The sequence below is a fragment of the Rana temporaria genome, chromosome 7, assembly GCF_905171775.1.
Source record: "Rana temporaria chromosome 7, aRanTem1.1, whole genome shotgun sequence".
NCBI lineage: Eukaryota > Metazoa > Chordata > Amphibia > Anura > Ranidae > Rana > Rana temporaria.
The window spans coordinates 147,163,653-147,186,528 of NC_053495.1; the positions used below are offsets into that span (position 1 = coordinate 147,163,653).

The 22,876-nt window shown below is 43.8% G+C and overlaps 1 protein-coding gene across 1 annotated transcript in view; it reads right to left on the reverse strand.

The window, feature by feature from the left end:
- Positions 1 to 1,632: 1,632 nt before the first annotated feature.
- The window catches only part of LOC120945726 (calcium-activated chloride channel regulator 1-like), a 75,905-nt gene continuing 54,661 nt past the window's right edge, over positions 1,633 to 22,876 (reverse strand). The window contains exons 12-15 of the mRNA XM_040360092.1: positions 17,078 to 17,348; positions 8,614 to 8,778; positions 5,467 to 5,697; positions 1,633 to 2,101 (exon numbers count right to left, since the gene is read on the reverse strand). Of these exons, the coding sequence (XP_040216026.1) occupies positions 1,728 to 2,101; positions 5,467 to 5,697; positions 8,614 to 8,778; positions 17,078 to 17,348 (1,041 nt within the window). The 3' untranslated portion in view covers positions 1,633 to 1,727. The remainder of the gene's footprint in view (positions 2,102 to 5,466; positions 5,698 to 8,613; positions 8,779 to 17,077; positions 17,349 to 22,876) is intronic.

A 22,876-nucleotide genomic window follows, 5' to 3' on the forward strand; every position in this document is an offset into this window, starting at 1 on the left:
AGTTCCTGCACTTTTTTCACAGCAGGAACGCAGTTCCCTTTGCAGGACTAGAGCAGCAGACCCGCCCGAGCCAATCCTTCACTAAGTGGCGATGCCCAGCTCGAGTCACTGTCAGGGGCAGGCGAACCTTAGTAATCCTTTATGTTACTGGCTGCTTCCTGTATATGGATTCATCGGGTAGTGTGCAGGTAGTGTGCGGGTATTCCGTCACTTCCTCGATGCCGCAATGTCTCCTGGGAGCTTTTGTCATTGTTCCCAAGAGAGACATTTCTGTCTCCTGGGAACAATGACAAAAGCTTCCAGGAGACATTGCGGCATCGAGGAAGTGAGGAAGATTCTTGATGAATCCATATACAGGAAGCAGGCAGTAACAAAAAGGATTACTAAGGTACAGTGGATCAAAAAAAAAAAACATGCGGTTTAGTAATTATGCATATGAGCGTACCAATTTTTTTTTTTTTGGTGGGGGAGTGAATCTTTTTTCCCCTGCTTTCAGGGTCTTTAAAGGGATAAAACAGGGGGAATGCCATGTATTGATGAGATGTACCACATTTTTATTGACATTACTTTAAAGTTACAGCCCCTCAGATGATGATGATTATTCTGACTGTCAAATACCTCTCTGCAGTACACTGCGTCCACACGCCTACCGGTTACTTATACCTCCTGCATGAGTATTAAAGGGGTTGTAAAGGTAAAAAAAAATCCTAAATAGCTTCCTTTACCTTAGTGCAGTCCTCCTTCACTTACCTCATCCTTCCATTTTGCTTTTAAATGTCCTTATTTCTTCTGAGAAATCCTCACTTCCTGTTCTTCTGTCTGTAACTCCACACAGTAATGCAAGGCTTTCTCCCTGGTGTGGAGTTTCGTGTCCACCCCCTTGTCTGAGGGGGCGAGCAGGAGAGTCAGGACGCCCACTGACACAGCTTCTTTATCTATCTGCAACGTAGAGAGAGTCCTGACTCTCCTGCTCGCCCCCTCAAGGGAGGGGGCGAGCACGACACTCCACACCAGTGAGAAAGCCTTGCATTACTGTGTGGAGTTACAGAAAGAAGAACAGGAAGTGAGGATTTCTCAGAAGAAATAAGGACATTTAAAAGCAAAATGGAAGGATGAGGTAAGTGAAGGAGGACTGCACTAAGGTAAAGGAAGCTATTTAGGATTTTTTTTTACCTTTACAACCCCTTTAAAGCATAACTGTATTACATTTTTCTCCTATGCAGCAGGGGGTAGAAGCGGCGGGGGACCAGTCTTGCGCTCGGCGGATCGGATAAGTATATCTCTGCTCTGAAATCCCCCAGACACAGTCCCACTGCATGGGAAACATTTTTTTTCACCCAGAGTTCTACTTTAAATAATATTTTCAATAGCAAGGTAGATAAACACTGTAATGGTTGCATCACTAAAGTGTCCATAAATTGGCACATACTTCCAGGCTAAACATACAGCACTGCATGTGGTGGTGAGTATTTAATCGAGGGTGCATTCATTTGTGTTTTGCCACTACTGCAACAACAACAACTGGTCATTATAAGAAATTTCTTGTGGCACACTAGTTTGAATATAAAGTATTTGCATGAGGTAATAAGGTACCCTGGCAGCAGTGCACACAATATTCAATGGTACAAAATATCGACATTTATTTTTTTATTAAATTATAAAAAACACATTTTTCTCCTTTCTCCTTATTTCTCTACATATTGTGTTCACTGAAAATACATAATACATTAATATGGGCGTTTTTTTCTTACAAGATAATACACAGTTAATACCACCACACCTGTGGCAAAGAATACTGCTAGTAGAATCAGCAACACCATGGCACCTGACTTTGAATTGGATCTTGGATCTGGAGGTATGAACAACAATGCCTTTGCCAAGTTAGAAGGTTCTGACATTTGATTGACTTTGTCTATAGCAACCAAGACAAAATAAAGGACAGTACCATTTTTAATAGTAATATTCTGTGGCGTAAAACTGAATATCTCCATAGTGCCAGCTGGCAGAGGTATGAGATCTGTTGTATCGACTACTGTGCCATTTTCAAAGTTGCCCAATAATTCCTCCCTGTTGTGACTCATTCGCATGTCGTATCTGGAAGCTGAAAATAAAATCACAGTGTAATTACAAGTCACAATCATAATTTAAAAATGTTAATTAGTTAGGAAAGATCATGCTGAATTCTAATGGTCACAATAAAGTGCACCATTCCTTCTCACAATGCGTATCTGAAATATTAAGGCTAAGTTCACACTGGCATTAAAAGCAGGCGTTTGAGAGGCGTAAAAAAACGCCCTTCAAGCGGCTATGCACAAGATACAATAGACAGAACATTGTGCTATGCACGCTATCAAAACCTGAAGCATTAGCGCCGCGCTGCTTGAAAATTGAAGCCCCATATCGAGTCAGGAAGTGTTTGAATTCTTTCAACGCCTCCAATTTAAGTCTCTGATAAAGCTTCGCAAACGCTCTGACAGGTGTTTATGACATGGTTTTGGTGCGTTTGCGGCTTTGGTGTGGTTGCTGTCTTTAGTAGGTACTATAATACGCACCACATAGAAATGAATTCGTATTATTTAAAACAATGGTTAATCTGTGTACATGCATTGACATGCCTTAAAACTGCACGGGAAACCACTTAAATGTAAATGAGCCCTTAGACTTTAAGTGCTCTAAACTAACAATTTAAAGCGGGGTTCCAACCACAATTAGCATTTTTAAAATGTATGTCCTTTCATCATGCTTTTTTATAATATAAATCCGGTCACTTACTATTTTACAATCCGCCGCCGCTCCGCATAGTTATTCAAAAAAGATAGTTTATAAAACTATGTCCACACCGTTGTCATTTTGCTTGTGGGCATTGTGAAGCCCACAAGCACTGGGGACCAGATTCACAAAAGAGATACAACGGCGTATCTCCTGATACGCCGTCGTATCTCTGAGATCCACCCCTCGTAACTATGCGCCTGATTCATAGAATCAGGTTACGCATAGTTCTCACAAAGATCCGACAGGTGTAATTGACTTACACCGTCGGATCTTTGGCTGCAATTCTAGGCCGGCCGCTAGGTGGTGATTCCATTGCGGTCGGCGTAGAATATGCAAATGACTAGTTACGTCGATTCACGAACGTACGCTTTGCCCGTCGCTCTAAATTTACGTTGTTTCCATAGATATACGCGGCGTAAAACTAAGGCTGCCCTCTAGGTGGTCTAGCCAATGTTAAGTATGGCCGTCGTTCCCACGTCGAAATTTGAAATTTCATGTCGTTTGCGTAAGTCGTCCGTGAATGGCGCTGGACGCCATTTACGATAACGTCGAAACCAATGACGTCCTTGCGACGTCATTTAGCGCAATGCACGTCGGGTAATTTTACGGACGGAGCATGCGCAGTACGTTCGGCGCGGGAACGCGCCTAATTTAAATGGTACCCTCCCCATTTGAATTAGGCGGGCTTGCGCCGGGCGGATTTACGCTACGCCGCCACAAGTTTACAGGCAAGTGCTTTGTGAATCAAGCACTTACGCTGTAAACTTGCGGCGGTGTAACGTAAATGGGATACGTTATGCCGCCGCAGCGTAGCCTAATTCTATGTGAATCTGGCCCTTACTTCCTGGAAGTCTTGGATGGGGAGTGATAATTGGGTAGCGCACTGCATCCTGGGAAATGATGACACACATTTCCCAGGAGCATTAGGGGGAGATGATGTCAGAATCCTAGGTGATTCCAAAGGCAGATTTCGTGGGACCGCATAGCAACAGGCATTTCCAGATGAGTAAAAATGTTTTTTCTTTTTTAGGTCTAATGAGCACAATAATGAAAAAAAAGAGTCCTGTCTTGAATGATACTCCGGCATCATCTGCTGTTTATTTATTTATTTATTATTTAGGCTCATAGTATAATAAAGGAGAGAGTAATGCTTAAATGTCACAACCATAGTGTAGTTCTCTGCAGTATTGAGGATGCCTACCACTGTTATTGAAGGAGGAGAGGAAGGGCTCATCACATGACAATATCAAAGCTGGAGTTGGACTTTAAGTTTTTTTAATGGCTTGATGTGTAGTAAGAACCACAAATATTTCTAATCTTTCCTCCATGCTAAAATATATGTTCCCAATTATATATATATATAAAAAAAAACTCTGAATATCTTAACATGAAACCTCACAAATTTGTGTGGTCACCATTATTTTCCAGCCCTGCCTTAACTCTCTTGGGCATGGAGTTCACCAGAGTTTCACAGGTTGCCACTGGAGTCCTCTTCCACTGCTCCATGACGACATCAAAGAGCTGGTGGATGTTAGAGATCTTGCTCTCCTCTACCTTCCATTATTTGAGGATGACCCACAGATGCTCAATAGGGTTTAGATCTGGAGACATGCTTGGCCAGTCCATCACCTTTATCCTCAGCTTCTTTAGCAAGGCAGTGAACGTCTTGGAGGTGTGTTTGGGGTCATTATCATGTTGGAATACTGCCCTGTGGCCCAGCCTCTAAAGTGAGGGGGATCATGCTCTGCTTCAGTATGTCACAGTACGTGTTGGCATTAATGGTTCCCTCAATGCACTGTAGATCCCCAGTGCTGGCAGAACTCATGCAGCCCCAGACCATGACACTCCCACCACCATGCTTGACTGTAGGCAAGACACTCTTGTCTTTGTACTCCTTATCTGGTTGCCACCACACACACTTGACACCATCTGAACCAAATACGTTTATCTTGGTCTCATCAGACCACAGGACCTGGTTTCAGTAATCCATGTCCTTGGTCTGCTTGTCTTCAGCAAACTGTTTGCAGGCTTTCTTGTGCATCATCTTTAGAAGAGGTTTTCTTCTGGGACGACAGTCATGCAGACCAATTTGATGCAGTGTGCGGAATATGGTCTGAGCACTGGCAGGCTGATCCCCCACCCCTTCAACCTCTTCAGTAATACTGGCAGCACTCGTACGTCTATTTCCCAAAGACAATCTCTGGATTTGACGTTAAGCACATGCACTCAACTTCTTTGGCCGACCATGGCGAGGCCTGTTCTGTATGGTCTTGGCCACCATGCTGCAGCTCAGTTTCAGGGTCTTGGCAATCTTTTTATAGCCTAGATCATATTTATGTAGAGCAACAATTCCTTTTTTTAGATCCTCAGAGAGTTATTTGCCATGAGGTGCCATGTTGAACTTCCAGTGACCAGTATGAGAGAGTGAGAGCGATATCACCAAATTTAACACACCTGCTCCCCATTCACACCTGAGACCTTGTAACACTAACGAGTCACATGACACTGGGGGGAAATGGCTAATTGGGGCGTACTCACTTTGTGAGATACTGTATGTATTACATCTCTGTAGGTATTTTCAGACCATACATTACATGACAGATAATCCAGTAATCCTTATGAACACCAAAGTTCAAGACTTGAAAGACAAACAGAAAATCCCAAACATTTTAACACATAACATTTAATACATACCATTTCCCTTATCAAGATCATCTCCAGTAGCAGTCCAAGATAATGAAACTTGCTGGCCTTGAAAGATTGCATGCAAGTCTATAATTTTTCCAGGTTTAAACACATCAGGAAGGGGGCCTGAGGGTACTTCAGTTACTCTGAAGGCAGCACCTGAAGCTGTTCTTGTAAAATCCCCTATATTTAGTTCATCGGTCGTAACTTTTGGCTTTGGGGGGTTACTGATTATAGCACCTATGCACAAAAGAAATAAACATATGAAAGATATTAGTAAAAAAATAAAGCCTGGAATACTCCTTTTTAACTAATACTAATATACACATATAAAGCCCTGTACACACGGGCCAGAATCTCGTCAGGAAAAAAACGTTGTTTTTCCTGACGAGATTCTTAGCAAGAATCTCTTGCCGCCCGAGTGTACAAACACTTCATTCAAAAGAACCGCGGTTCTTTTGAATGGTAAGAACGCGGTGATGCCATCATGTACGACGAGCATGCGCTCGTCACATTCGATGCGGCAACTGCCATCTTGCTGCACCCTACCTATGCCTAGGAAGCTACCGCGCATGCACCAAAGTCATTTCGAGCATGCACGGGTTTCCACGGCGACAGGTAAGTATACACACTCTCGGGTTTCTCTGCAGGAAAACACTGCAGAGAATCACAATGAGAAAATAGAGAGCAGGTATATCTATTTTTCTCGTTGAGATTTTAGGCAGTTTTCTTGACGAGAAACCTGAAAGCCTTGTACACATGCTCGGTATACTCGGCAAGAAAGCTCTGCCAGAAGTTTTCTTGTTGGTTCTTGCCGAGTAAACCGAGCGTTTGCACAGACTCCAGGCTGATTGCTTCACATATGAGTATGAAATCTTCCACAGTTGTGCAGCTCATGTGAAAAACAGAGAGACAAAAGAAAAAAACCTCATTGTGCAGATACACACAACCATATGGAAACAATTTGACAAGCTTGAGATAGGTCACACTCACGAATCCACCGATTTATATCAGCAAACAAACAATCCCCATTTGGCTGCTCAGCATATGATGTGTCAATATCAACCCTCTTGGGGAAAAAGGTTCCTTGTAACTCCAAGAAGGGTTGTCTCCTTAGTCCCTAGGACTAAGGAGACAACCCTTCTTGGAGTTACAAGAAACCCTTTTCCCCAAGAGGGTTGATATTGACACATCATATGCTGAGCAGCCAAATGGGGATTGTTTGTTTGCTGATATAAATCGGTGGATTCGTGAGTGTGACCTATCTCAAGCTTGTCAAATTGTTTCCATATGGTTGTGTGTATCTGCGCAATGAGGTTTTTTTCTTTTGTCTCTCTGTTTTTCACATGAGCTGCACAACTGTGGAAGATTTAATACTCATATGTGAAGCAATCAGCCTGGAGTCTGTAGAACTTGATCACCCCATACCTATCTTTCAAGCCAGTACACGGCACTTGCACACAGGAGGTGTATTGTAGTTGCATGCATTCAGCATGCATTTGGACTAACTATATTTTACACATGTACTGATTTTGAATCACTTATGGTTTGTGGTTCCGGTTTCACATCACAGAAGTTAATACTCAGCGCATAATATTAATATTGAATACATTTGTATTGTTTGCTATAAGAATATGTAGTGTGTCTAGAAACCTTATCTGTTCTTAATTAAGATGAAAAGCAGGGGGCACTAGCAGGGCTGGACTGGGACAGAAATTTGGCCCTGGACTTCATCCAGACTGGCCCACTTTGACAGGTCTCTTCCATGGCGGCCGTACAACTCCCACATCCCCCCCGGCCACCCAAGCCCCCTCTCCCTCCTTACTAGCCACTAGCCCTTACTACTTTATTAGAGTAGAACGGCTGGTACTGGTACTTTTATAGGCAGTACCAGTGGGGAAGCTAGACATTATTTCACCTGGGGAAAATAATCAGTTCGGTGCCCCCCCCCCTTATGGGACAAGATTAGGCATAAGTGAGAAACTCCCAGGCCATAGCTGTTGAGTCAGCTGTCTGTCCCCTCCCCCCATGCTCCTCTGTCATCCCCCCTGCTCCTCTGGTCCTCCCCCTGCTTCTCTGTTCCCCCCAGGTGAGCGCTGCGGGGAGTGAGAGGTGTTTAGTGCTGCGGGAAGGGAGAGACAGAGGAGCGGAGGGGGGCGGCGGTCCGCTGTCACTGAAGCCAGCCCACTGAGCCATCGGCCCACCGGGAAACTCCCTGTAGTCCCAATGGCCAGTCCATCCCTGGGCACTAGCATCTTCTTCATGTTCAATTACCATAAAGCTAGAGACATACTAACTTCGATCTGAGGCCTATAGCTGCCCATTGGAACCTAGCTTTTAGGGAACTCCTTCAGTGCATGGTTACAGCTTCTAAAAAAGAGTGAAAGATATTGATATTGTCCACAGCAAGTATGTTTTGGCCTGACATTAGGGAAGATGGCGAAGAGGGGGCACTTACCTGAGCTATCGTAAACTTGTTTGTTAACTACAGTATAATAAGCAGGCAGATGATACTGCATGCCAATTCTGGGATCATGTGACCAAAACCTTGCATAATAGCTCATGTGGTCCACAACAGCTCTGCATTGTGCAAGAAGACATCAGCAAAGTCTTCACTAACTTTGACTGAAGATGATGCTGATGTTATTGGCCCATGGACACAGCAGGGGGACATGGGAGCATGCCTGCACAAGTGCCCCAAGGGAGAGCGGCTTTCCAATGGGACACTCAAGAAGAGGAGGAGCCAAGAGCGCTGCTGAGGGACCCCAGAATTGGAGGATCGGGGCCACTCTGTGTAAAACCAACTGCACAGAGGAGGTAAGTATAACATGTTTGTTATTTAAAAAAAAACAAAAACAAAGATTTACATATCCTTTAATATAGCAACTGGGGGAGGAGCAAAGGGGAATACTACAGAGCGTCACTTGAGTGACAGTTTTGAGTCTGCTTCACATCACATCCAAGATGGCAGCATTCAGTATCAGTTTGGGGGATTATGGATGTCTAAACAAGGGAGGTATTTACTAGTAAAGAATGCATACAACCTTGGGGGAAGATCATTGTTGAAATGAATAATCTGGTGACTGGGCCTTCTAAATTTAATGAATGTTTATATCATTTTTTTCAATATATGCTAGTGCCCTGTACCATTCTTACCATTCTCAACATAGCCAGGTAGGTATAATGCCTGATTTTTTGGCAGTGCCAATTTGGCAGTTTTGCTTTTGCTTTCAACTCGGACTTTTAAACCATATCTGCCATTTCCACTAAAGTCTGTAAAGTATTTGGAATAGATTCCATCATTCTTAATAATATCCGCTCCTTAAAAAGAAATTGAAATACAGTTTATGGATTAATTGTAAAGAAACCACATTTAGTGGGATAACATAAAAATTCGGAAATACAAAGCAAATATGTCAATTCAACTCTAAAACTCTTTTAAGGTATGTACAAACAACCGTCAGTTTTGGTGAAGACAAAAAAAAAAAAAAAAGATTTAAACATCAGAAAAATGCATTGAAATTCTGATTGGTAGATTATGACAAACAGCATTGGCGCAAATTGTACGAACTTGTCCACAGTACATGTAATCACATTTCCAATAGTACAATCAAACAACATAAACATCAGATGGGTACTTTCACTATGATAAATTCATTAAGAGTATAATACAATTGAAAACATGAGTAATCCACTGCAAAAGTGTCAAAATAAGTCATAGATGACAGTGTGACATATTTAAAGTGCAAAAGTAACAAAATGTAACACAGTCCAACTCCAAAAACGTGAATAAATATAATATAGTTCATTAGTGATATAGTCCCATACCAAAGTGAATAAAATTTCACTATATTCACTCTTGGGACTTGTGAGGTGAAGCACTCTTCCACCACGTAGCACTTTCCAATGAGGCTTCAGTGCATATCTCCATATGTCCAACTGCCATAAAAAATAAGATGCTATATAGTGCTCACTGAATTATTATTATTAAAAGCCAGGGGTTAAAAACACAAAATGTATTAATCAAAGCACATATTGCATGTCAGCTCCAAACATAACAACCATCAGGAGCTGAGCACAGAGATTGCCCATCACATTGGAGCTAATATCTGTAACGGCCTAGCGTGATGACATCATCAGGGTGGGTCCACCCCGATACTTATTACGTCCAGTGTGGGACTCCCTGGTTATTACACTTTTAGAGATAACAACTGCCTCACTGCCGGTTTTAAAAGGCTGAGCCACTGTGCACACATTAGCAGTGCGGTTGCGGCTTGGGCCCATACACCTAAATGGGTCGCATTTAGCAGTGTAATGCATTTTAATCGCTGTTGCTGCGTGCCTTTCATTAGGAGCTTTCCCGGGGTCTGTAAAACCAAGGAAAACCACCAGCTTTTACTGTTCCCTGGCCACCCGTGTGAAGGAATCCTAAGAAACATATTTGCAGAGATTATAACATATACTGAGATTACACATAGCATACAGAGGAGAAATATCACTGTGCAACATCTACTGTATACACACAAAACTAGACTGGATACTAGAATTACCCACATGCAAAAGTGTGCAAAGCAGTACTGTGTGGTGATAACATACAAAAAACAAAATCGGAGTATTATTTTCATTGTATATAACAAATGTAGCGCACCCCCCCGTGCAAGTCACTGGTGAATTGGGATCCCCCACCCTGCACAGCCAGGCACACCACATTTCCACAGTTTCCCTGAGTCATAAAACACTCCAGTACTTTTTGTTTTGTATTTTTATTGAGGGACTAAAACTTGGATGGGGAGTAGGGGTATTATGGGATGCCCACCTGACTTTGAATCATCTTCAGATACAACTCCTACTATATACAGTCCTATATACAGCTCCTTTCCTTCCTCCAGCACTTCACTTGCTTGCAGAATCACCAGTGGTGTTACTATTGTAGTGCTACCCCCGAAGGAGCCGCTGTTTGATTTGGGACCGGCCTACCAAATTAACCTGGCAGTGTCTAGGGGTGTAAATGTGAGAATAGACATTCAATAAAGCGTTTTCAATGCTTTATTGCCCAGGCCAAACACGGCCAACATCAACACACATTGGGAAGGTCAAGGTTGATGAAGGAAGAAAAAGAACCATGCGGTATCAGGCCTGGATATAGAACAGAGCAATCAACACTGCTCTGTATAGAACCAACTTTGCTACACGTCTCCACTCTGCTTGGAGTGGGTAAAGTGCCCCCGGACAGACCCCTATGATAGGCCTGGCAGCCGGAGCGCCACTTCTGGATAATACTGGGAGGAACAGGTCTCTCCCACAGATCCGACTCTGGGGCCCCTGCCACGGGCCAATTTCAATAGAAGACTTGGGTGAATAAGGAAAAGAGAATCTTCCCAGTAGACTTTTCTATAAAGAGTTCCCGGATGACAGCAAGCCTACCTGTCAGTGGTCCGGATACCCGATCCCAGACTGGGATTCTGTCAACAGGCTTTGGAACCCAGTGAAACGCTGAGGTCCCTTCTCTCATCAGGATGAGGTTCGATGCAGAGGTCAGCTCTGGCCAGGTGGGCCGCGCCGTCGGGGTCCATGGATGCGCGTACCCTGAAGGTGGGTACCGCACCTGGAACGGGGACCCCGCGAAGACTCCCGAACACATGACCCCTGTCCCAGATATATCCTCCCCCAGCATGCCTTGCGAGGCATAAACTCCTCCAATTGGCTGCTGGGGAAGAATTGCTCCGCCAGAACTCCTCTGGCGCCAACTGCCGGCCAGAGGTGACATTGCACCCCCTGTCCGCAGACTGACCCAGTGGACTTTCTGGAATGACAGAAGTCCCCAAATTTAAGTAAACACTGAATGGGAGCAAGGTAACTCTCCCACTCCCCACTAACTTTAGGCATAGTGCCCATGCTGAAAGCAAGGGGGCGCTACACTATGTAAAATCTTGTAGCACTGGCCCATTACAGGCAGGGACTCGCATCCCCTATACTTGTAGGATGTAGAGTGACACCACTAACACATTCACTGCACTTCTTCCTATGGTCACTGGTCCTAGTTCCACCTCTTTAGGCCCTGCCAGCCCTCCTGTTTGTAGCAGCCTCTTTCACTAGCCCTCCTGGCTACTTCACCACAATCCTCCTGACTGAAGCCCTATACACACTATCAGTTTTCCTGCAGGTTTTTCTCTTCAGGTTTACCAAAACCATCTAATATGAGGTCAAACCTTAAGACTTTCAATTTGTATGCAATCAGGCAGGCCCTTGCACTACATGGTTTTGGTAAACTTGAAGAGAAAAACCTGCAGGAAAACTGATAGTGTGTATGGGGCTTTATGCTCCCCAGTTCTCCACACTGACACTCATAAGTCCTCCCAGACTGACTCTCAGGAGATCTCCCGAACTTGCTGCATCTCTCTCCTGCTGTCCTCACACCTGCTCCTGTGCATCCAGGCAATAATTCCTCTGTGTGTTGTAGAGGGTCCCTCCAGTACCCGAGCCCCAGGCCTGAGGTCACCCCCCATAAGACTAGGGAGCACCCTCAAGGGCCACCGACAGCCTCCTCAGCACTCCATCTGCGTCTTCCACTGACTGCCCCTACTGGCATGATCCCAGAGTATTTAAGAGGTGCCAGCCCTCCTGCTGGGGATTGGCTGGGGCCATTGTCAAAACTCCAAGAAGCTTCTTCTAAACTCCACCCTCTATGTCCAGAAGCAGGGGGTTACCAGAGGTGCTGCTTGATGAGTCATTCAGCCTTGCTTAGTTACTCATCCCTGACCCAGATTCAAACAAGGCCTGGCTCTCAGCCAGGCCAATTTACCTACTCTAATAACTATGTACACTCTCTGTAGCACCCTAGAGGGTGCTACAGAAAAAAAAAAGTAATATGCAGTTTGTATGTAAATGGTGTCAGACAATTAGAAACATCAATCAAGGACGCGAGGGGTAAAAACCAGAGTGACTCGCTCGATTAAAGGGCAAGTTGATATGGCTGCATTATTATTTGAATGTTGTGAAAGTGAGCAGCAAGTAGTGGTAGAATGGATGCACAAACTAAAGGAAGGGATTGGATGTTTGAAGAGTAAAGAGAGAGAAGTGCAGACAGTCAGTTGACATTGTGCACAGAGGTGGAAACACATGGCTCTGCCAGCAAAAAGTACAGTGTTATGTAACAGAATTTCTCCTTTCCATGTGCAGTAAAGGAACGTTAGGATCTGTTTCGAGGACATGTGGCGGCCAAGCAGAGATGCAATAACCATGTGTGTAAGTCTGTGCTTTTCTTGTACAAGAATCTCTATGTGCTGACTGTAGTTTCCAGAATTATTCAATTCACAAAGCTGTCAGCACTGAGAAATATGGCATGTTAGGGTTTAACTAATTAAAGCTAAAAAAAGGAAGAACAAAAATATATTTTTTGCATTCAAGTAAAAAAATCGGAATTCTTGTTGGTCTCGGATGCCATTCACACTTGTGTCGTGGTAACATGCAAAAAACACGTTATCATATTGCACCTACTCTATGTGCAGTGCATTGCAGTGGCATTTTTTTTATTGGCAATCAATGCAAAGTACAGTAGAGCACAACACACAAGGCATTCTGTGTTGTGGTGCACTGCATTCTTCAAGTACATTTTATCATCTGTTGTGGTGTGTTGGCAGCCTATTTATAACAAATAGACTGCCTTAAAGTAGAACTATAGGCAAACTAGAATGCAGATTTTTTCTGCCATCTGTCTCATTGTGGAGATTTCCCTTCATTTCCTGTCCCAGGGCCAAATAGGAAGTGAGAGGAAATTCCTGCAAATTAAGGAAATTCCTTGGGGACCCCCAGGTCACCAAAACCAGTGATCCCATTGGAAGATTTCCCTTCTATTACTTTTCTGGGGACAATCCAAAATTTGACATTCAAGTTTATGGATTAAAGTTTAAAGAAAAGATGGCTTGACACCTTAACCACTTGTATCCTGAAACTAATGAGGGTAATTTTTGAGGCCAAGACAGAAGAGCTTAAAAAGTTACAGCAAGAGATAACAAATATACAGAATGAAAAATAACTTACAGCATTTACCTGCTTTTGGAGATTTGGACATTAATTTGAACAACAAATTGGACAAAAAAGAGAAAAACATTACGTATTGCTACAAAATGGACAAATTGATGTGGGACAAGGAGGACTATAAAACTAATACTGTTTATCTGCAGCGGTGGATGTGGAGGGGATACAGCCAACCTGACAGCACAGGCAAGCGGGTTAGCTTTTCTGATCCCAAAACCGATACTTTAGACCGCACATGGACCACTTTGGATAATGAGTCCTTTGTAAGCTCTCTGGAAGTTGCGTCCACAGGCACATATGTTTGTGGAGGTCACAAAAAAAAGAAAAAACACAACCCCAGAAAAAAACTGGACAGGGAGGACCCAGGAACAGGAGGAAAAGTTAGCTATGCTCTGAGAACCACTGGGACTCTGTATAACGAATAATAAACACAGGGAAGGGGACCCATATAGGAACCCCCCTTTTTTGTGCTTTACTTCAGTGGTTGGCAGAAATTTTTAGAACATTTTGTTCTGAGATATAATTTTTTTTGAATCCGTAATAGGTTTGTGGATATTTTTGCGAATCTGTAAAAACACTGGCCCGGATTCAGGTAGATTTGCCCCTTATTTACGGAGGCGCAGGGCTGCCCTGCGCCCCCGCAAATTTACTGCGCTACCCGCGATTCACGGAGCAGTAGCTCCGTAAATTGCGTGTGCGCTGTGTAAACTTGCCCTGCGTAAGGGCGCCTAATGTAAATTATCCCGTAGGGGGCGGGAATCATTTAAATTAGGCGCGCTCCCGCGCCGAGCGTAGAGCGCATGCTCCGTCGGGAAACTTTCCCGACGTGCATTGCGGCAAATGACGTCGCAAGGACGTCATTTGCTTCAAAGTGAACGTGAATGGCGTCCAACGCATTCACAAATTACTTACGCAAATTACGTAAAATTCGAACGTCGCGATGCGGGAACGACGGGTATACTTTAGCATTGGCTGCCCCTGCTATTATAATGGGCAGCCTTACGCTAAACACGCCGTATGGAAACGACGTAAATTGCGTACCCAGGGCTCGCGCAACATTGTGAATCGGCGTTAGTATGCAATTTGAATACTATACGCTGACCACAATGGGAACGTCCCCTAGCGGTCATCGCAAGAATGCAGCCTAGATATGCGTGGCATAAGAGCCTTATGCCAAGCAGATTTTAGGCTGCAGTCGGCGTTACGATGTTCCTGAATCAGGAGCATTCGTAACGACGGGCCAAGTAAGCAATTGCGCTGTGTAACCTATGGTTACACAGGCGCAATTGCTACTTGAATCTGGGCCACTATTTTATAAGCACATGCATGTTTTATTTTTAGAGAAAATACCCACACAGGGCACTTGGTAAACAAAAAGTACATAAGGTTTTGTTATTTATACATATATATTTTTTGGTCATTTATTAAATTTCTTACATTATATATAGTTTCACATATAGGTGTATAATCTTGTGGATGCACAGGGTGACACCTACAGGTGATAAATACTTCTGTATGTTGCATAAGGCCAGGCTGACCTAGGTCACCTGCTAGGGTAGCGCAATCCTTATATTATATAATTTATGCTCTGAGAACCACAGTGTATTGAATTTGTCCAAAAAAAAAAAAACGTGATTACGGAGGACATTACATTGTTATCAAGGTGACCCAAGAGACATTTTAATCTTTTTGATGTCATGATAGATGTGAATAAACTAGTTAGAACTATGACTTTGCATCTGAGGTTTAAGGAGGAGCTGAATTTAGCACAAAATGTGTCACCTTTTAATGTTCCTGTCATACCTGTGATGTCATTTTAATGCTTCAATAAATATACCAAGAAGTGCAGCAATATTCTGGATTTGTGCAGGTTACTGAATTTCACAGATGAACTGTGCAGCACCTTTGGTTTCAGTTCACAACAAGTGAAGCCCCGTACACACGACCAGTTTCCTCGGCAGAATTCAGCTTCCGACCGAGTTTCTGGCTGAATTCTGCCGAGAAACCCGGCCGTGTGTACAATTTCGCCGAGGAAGCCGACGAGGACCTCGGCGAGGAAATAGAGAACATGTTCTCTATTTCCTCGTTGTTCTATGGGAGCTCTCGGCCCGCCGAGCTCCTCGGCGGCTTCAGGGCTGAACTGGCCGAGGAACTCGATGTGTTTGGTACGTCAAGTTCCTCGGCCGTGTATACGGGGCCTGAGAGTCGGTCACTCGCCTAGAGCAGCATAAAAGTTGATGTCACAATGTAGAGAATACGATTTCCTATCATCTGTGCCCAGTCTTGCCACACAGAGTTAATCCAGCGCTGAGCAATCCTCTTTTTATTGTTCAGTGAAATAAAACAGACTTCCAGATAAAGACCAAAGTCCTTGCTTGAGTGACAGTTTTTTTACATATCTTGTGCACTAGCTTGCAGACAAGCACAGCTTCTTGTCTATGTATATTCTGATGGCTGTTTACACTGAACTGTGGATCACCCCAAATTTTGAAAACATTTAATCAAAACACAGGAAAGACAGACAATCCTGGGAGAGCTGGACGGGAGAGGAGAGGAGGAGAGGGGAGGGGGATGTGAATTGTGCACTTTACAGAAGCTGTGCTTGTCTGCAAGCTAGTGCACGAGATATGTAAATAACCTGTCACTCAAGCAAGGAATTTGGGGCCAGATTCACGTAGAATTGCGGCCGTGTAACGTAACCCGTTTACGTTACACCGCCGCAAGTTTTCAGTGTAAGTGTACGATCCACAAAGCACTTACCAGTAAATTTGCGGCGGTGTATCGTAAACACGTCCGGAGCAAGCCCGCCCAATCCAAATGGGGCGTGTACCATTTAAATTAGGTGTGCTCCCGCGCCGGACGTTCTGCGCATGCTCCGTTCGCAATTTTCCCGACGTGCTTTGCGCGAAATTACGGCGGCGCGACGTGTTTGTGAATCTCTACGTGCGTATTGTACTTACGCCAGAAAAAAATAATTCAAAATCGACGTGGGAAAGACGGCCATACTTTAACATGGCTGGTGTAAAGTTAAGCAATGAAAAAGATTGCTTAACTTTGCGACTGGAAACTAAGACTTGCGCCGACGTAACGACCGCGAAAACCGTCGTGGATCGCCGTAACTGCTAATTTGCATACCCGACGCTGGAATATGACGTGAACTCCACCCAGCGGCGGCCGAGGTATTGCATCCTAAGATCCGACGGTGTAAGACAATTACACCTGTCGGATCTAAGGGCTATCTATGCGTAACTGATTCTATGAATCAGTCGCATAGATACTCTGAGAGATACAACGGCGTTTCAGAGATACGCCGTCGTATCTCTTCTGTGAATCTGGCCCTTGGTCTTTATCTGGAAGTCTGTTTTATTTCACTGAACAATAAAAAGAGGATTGCTCAGCGCTGGATTAACTCTGTGTGGCAAGACTGGGCACAGATGATAGGAAATCGTATTCTCTACATTGTGTAATCAAAAAAAGAATGTTTGGGTTTACATCCACTTTAATTTGGCTTTATAGATTCCTCTACATGTTGTAGCTTTTATACATAAAACATAGTAATATAATTATAGAAAAGGACATTTACCTGCACCATTATCTAAAAGTTGCAAGGTTCTTATTTTTCCATTCTCTGGTTCTATTATAGCAGTAACATTTAGCCCCAAAACTGGGGAAAATCCTTGAGTTACTACTGCATACACAATCACTGGATTGGGGAAACTGCTTGAATCTGTGCTCATATATGGCTCAACAACAATTGGTGGAACTCTGGGATCAGAAGCTTGAGAATTTACTGTTAAACCCAAAACTTGGGCAGCTACTTCATCGTTGCAGATGTTGTATTCCCACTGTCCTTTCTTAAAGAAAACAAAAGCACTATGGATTATATTTGCACATTTAATAGAAAGCATACATTTACATTCAAAAGCAAAAGTAGACAGAGCTAATAAAAAGCTTATGAATAAGGATGCCAGATGTTGTGCGCAATGTACCACATCCTGAGTATGCTACCCAAAACAAAAAAGTAAAAGTGAGACTTTAAAGGTACACACCATATGAACCAAATATCTTACTATTAAGGGTCCATGCCGCTAGGCGCCTGAAGAACTGCCAAAACCTCTGGCAGAAAAAGCAACGTAAAAAACGCTCACAGTGGCTCGTATTGCACAAGAGTTTTATGCGTATTTATGGGCATTTGTTTTTATTTATTTATTTACAGGTACTTAAATAGCGCTGTCCATTTATGCAGTGCTTTACAAATATATTGTACATTCAAATAATTTTAATTCACGCTGTAACAGACAAAAAAGCGCGAACCGTTTTTTACTAACACAGAATCACCTAAAGCAGCCCAAAGGCGAAAGGAAGTTCCCCTATAGTGCCGTCGTACGTGTTGTACGTAATCGCGCTTTGCTAGATAATTTTTTTTAAACGATGGTGTGTGGGCAACGTCGTTTTTAATGATAAAGTTGGAAAAACATTGTTTTTTCAACATGCTGAAAAAGGATTTTTTTTTCATGCTGAAAAATGATGGTGTGTACATGGCATAAGACTAGAACATTGGCTGTTCGCCGAACAGCGAACAATTTGGGGTATTCACGGCAAATTTGAAAAGCCATGGAACACCCTTTAAAAGTCTATGGGAGAAATCAAAAGTGCTAATTTTAAAGGTTAATATGCAAGTTTTTGTCCTAAAAAGTGTTTGGGGATCTGGGTCGTGCCCCAGGGGACATGTATCAATGCAAAAAAAAGTTTTAAAAACTGCATTTTTTTCGGGAGCAGTACTTTTAGTAATGCTTAAAGTGAAACAATAAAAGTGAAATATTCCTTTAAATTTCGTACCTGGGGCTGTCTATAGTATGCCTGTAAAGTAGCGCATGTTTCCCATGCTTAGAAAAGTCCCTGCACAAAATGAAATTTCTAATGGAAAAAAAGTAATTTAAAACTACTCGTGGCTATAATGAATAGATAAAAGTAATTGAAAAAAAACAGCATGGGTTCCACCCTTAGTCCATTTCCAGGCCCTTTGGGTCTGGTATGAATATTAAGGGGAACCCCGAACCAAAATAAAAAAAAGCGTGAGGGTCCCCTCCAAATTCCATATCAGGCCCTTCAGGTGTGGTATGGATTTTAAGAGGAACCCCTAACCAAAATAAAAAAAAAGCGTGAGGGTCCCCCCAAATTCCATATCAGGCCCTTCAGGTCTGGTATGGATTTTAAGGGGAACCCCGCACCAAAAAAAAAAAAAAATGGGGTTCCCCCCAAAAATCCATACCAGACCCTTATCCGAGCACGCAACCTGGCAGGCCACAGGAAAAGAGGGGGGACGAGAGAGCGCCCCCCCCCTCCTGAACCATACCAGGCCACATGCGTTCAACATGGGGAGGATGTCCCCATGTTGATGGGGAAAAGGGCCTCATTCCCACAACCCTTGCCCGGTGGTTATGGGGGTCTGCGGGCGGGTGGCTTATCGGAATCTGGAAGCCCCCTTTAAAAAAGGGGACCTCCAGATCCCGGCCCACCTAGGTGAATTGGTAACGGGTACATTGTACCCCTACCATTTAAAAAAAAAAGTGTCAAAATGTTAAAAACCACAGGAGACCGTTTGGGACAAGCCCTTTATTAAAAAAAAAAGGCTCCAACAATGTTATCCTGTCTCTAGCGATCCGGAAAAAAAAAACGCTGCTACGAACGATAGGAGGTGCCCGGCCGAATGACGCTCTCTCGGTGTGACAGTTCTTTTATAGCTGAGGGGGGGCATCCGTCACGTGCGCAGGTGACTCCGCCCACTCTCTGACGCAAGGAGAAAGCCTGGGGTTACCAATTGATGTGTACGGTTGACCCCGCCCCCTCTGGCATGTCACAGGAAACCCACGTTGCGCAGAGGGAGCGGGGTCACTCGTACACGTCATTGGGTAACCCCGGGCTTTCTCCTAGCATCACAGAGAGGGAGCAGGATCACCTGCGCATGTGACGGATGGCCCCGCCCTCAGCTAAAAAAGAACTGTCACACCGATAGAGCGTCATTCGGCCGGGGGCGCCTCCTATAAGGCGATATTGTTCGTAGCAGCGTTTTTTTTCTGGATCGCTCGAGAGAGGATTACATTGTTGGAACCTTTTTTTCTTTTTTTTCTTTTTAATAAAGGACTTGTCCCAAACTATCTCCTGTGGCTTTTAAATTTTTGACACTTTTTTGTGAAATAGTAGAGGTACAATGTACCCCAATACCAATTCACATAGGGGGGCGGGGTCTGGGGGTTCCCTTTGTTAAAGGGGGCTTCCAGATTCTGATAAGCCCCCCACCCACAGACCCCCACAACCACCGGGTAAGGGATGTGGGGACATCCTTACCATGTTGGGGACATGTGGCCTGGTACGGTTCAGGAGGGGGGCGGCGCTCTCTCATCCCCCCTCTTTTCCTGCAGTCTACCAGGTTGCATGCTCGGATAAGGGTCTGGTATGGATTTTTGGGGGGAACCCCACACCATTTAGTTTTTTAATTTTGGTGCAGGGTTCTCCTTAAAATCCATACCAGACCTGAAGGGCCTGATATGGAATTTGGGGGTACCTCCACCTTTTTTTTGGTCCGGGGTTCCCCTTAATATTCATACCAGACCCAACGGGCCTGGAAATGGACTAAGGGGGCAACCCATGCTGTTTTTTTTTCAATTACTTTTATCTGTATTGCCGGGAAGTAGTTTTAACCACTTAACCACCGCCCACCACCGAATAACGGCGGCAGGGTGGTTCCCTAACTCTGGGAGGACGTTATATAACGTCCTCCCAGAATCGCGCGCACATGGGAGTTCCTCCCTCCCTTCTCTGTACCGATCGGTACAGTGTGACAGGAGAGGGGGGAGAGCGGAGGCAGCAGCACTGTGGGCTGGGGATCTGTTGCAGTCACAGATCCAGCCATCCCTGCCCATACAGTGCCATACCCTCTGCCATACCCAGTGCCATACCCTCTGCCATATCCAGTGCTATACACTCTGCCATACCCAGTGCTATACACTCTGCCATACCCAGTGCCATACTCTGTCATACCCAGTGCCATACTCTGCCATGCCCAGTGCAATACTCTGCCATACCCAGTGCAATACTCTGCCATACCCAGTGCAATACTCCGCCATACCCTGCAATACCCCGCAATACACTGCAATACTCTGCAATACCCTGCAATACCCTGCAATACTCTGCAATACCTCGCAATACTCTGCAATACCCTACAATTCTCTGCAATACCCGCAATGCTCTACAATACCCCGCAATACTCTCCATCATATAACGTTCTTGAGTTGGTGCGGGAATATCTGAATGATGCCTGCAGCTACAGGCATCATTCAGATATCAGCTTTTTCAGCCGGCGATTCCCTACACCATTAGAACAATCTTATTCGCTGTTCTTGATCATTCTTACGCAGTCCTCCGGTGCTTCTACCGACTCACCGCTACGATCGAAGCCAGGATTGTTTTTTTATTTCAGGCTTCCCAGTCTAGTGGTGAGATGTGAGGTCTTATTGACCCCATATCTCACTGTAAAGGGGACCTGTGATGCCATATTCCTATTACAAGGTATGCTTACATTCCTTGTAATAGGAATAAAAGTGATCAAAAAATGTATTTTTGTGGAAAAAAGTGTCAAACTAAAATAAATAAAGTAAAATGAACAATAAAATAGAAATATTTTTTTTAAAGCATCCCTGTCCCCGTGAGCTTGCATACAGAAGCGAACGCATACGTAAGTCCCACCCACATATGAAAACGGTGTTCAAACCACACATGTGAGGTATCGCTGCGAACGTTAGAGCAATAATTTTGGCCTTAGACCTCCTCTATAACTAAAAACATGTAACCAGTAAAAATATTTAAAGCGTCGCCTATGGGGATTTTTAGGTAGCAAATTTTGGCGCCATTCCACGAGCGTTTGCAATTTTGAAGGGTGACATGTTGGGTATCTATTTACTCAGCGTAACTTCATCTTTCACATTATGCAAAAACATTGGGCTAACTTTACTTTTTTTTTTTTTTAAGCACAAAACAGTATTTTTTTTGGAAAAAAAGCATTAGAAAAATTGCTGCGCAAATACCGTGCGAGATAAAAAGTTGCAACGACCACCATTGTATTCTCTAAGGTCTTTGCTAAAAAAGCATATATAATGTTTTGGGTTTCTATGTCATTTTCTAGCAAATAAATTATGATTTTTACATGTAGGAGAGAAATGTCCGAATTGGCTTGGGTGCTCCAGAACGCCTGATGGTGCTCCCTGCATGTTGGGCCTCTCTATGTGGCCACGCTGTGTAAAAGTCTCACACATGTGGTATCGCCATACTCAGGAGGAATAGCAGAATGTGTTTTGGGGTGTAATTTGTGGTATGCACAAAAAAACTCAAAACACCTCTTTCTAAATACCTTGGAATGTCTTATTTCCAAAAAGAGGTCATTTGGGGGGTATTTGTACTTTTCTGGCATGTTAGGGTCTCAAGAAATGAGATAGGCCGTCAGTACTCCAGGTGTGATCAATTTTCAAATATTGGCACCATAGCTTGTGGACTCTATAACGTTCACAAAGACCAAATAATATACACACATTTGTACTTATTTTTTGTCTTTTTTTTTCTCTTATAGCGCAAAAAATAAAAAACCCAACGGTGATTAAATACCACCAAAAGAAAGCTCTATTTGTGTGAAAAAAGGACAAAAAATGTATTTGGTTACAGTGTTGTATGACTGAGTAATTGTCATTCAAATTGTGAGAGCACCGAAAGCTGAAAATTGGTCTGGTTATTAAAGCGGAGCTCCACCAAGGAAAACTTTTTTTTTTTAAATGTTGAAAAAAAATGAAAAAATAAAAATATTTTTTTTCTTTTTTTTTATACATACGTGAGTGCCTGTTGCTAGGCAGATCATCCTAATCTGCCACTTCCTGATCCGCGGTCCGTCTTCATTCTTCTGATCCTCGGCTGCCTCCTGTGGAATGGTGGAGTGGTGTCTTCTGGGACATTGTGTGTGTCCAAGGAGACATCATTCATTCACGGCGTGCCGCGCGGCTCGCGCATGCGCAGTAGGGAATCGGGCAGTGAAGCCGCAAGGCTTCACTTCCTGATTTCCTGACCGAGGATGGCGGCGGGGCAGCCGAGACCCGAGCGTTTGCTCGGCTTCGGCTACTGTCATCGCTGGCACCCTGGACAGGTAAGTCTCCTTAGTAAAAGTCAGCAGCTACAGTGTTAGTAGCTGCTGACTTTTTTTTTTTCACCGGACCTCCGCTTTAAGTGGGTTTAAGTGCCCAGTAGTCAAGTGGTTAAATAACTTTTTTTCCTTTAGAAACTTCATTTTGTGCAGGGACTTTTCTAAGCACGGGAAACATACACTACTTTACAGGCATAC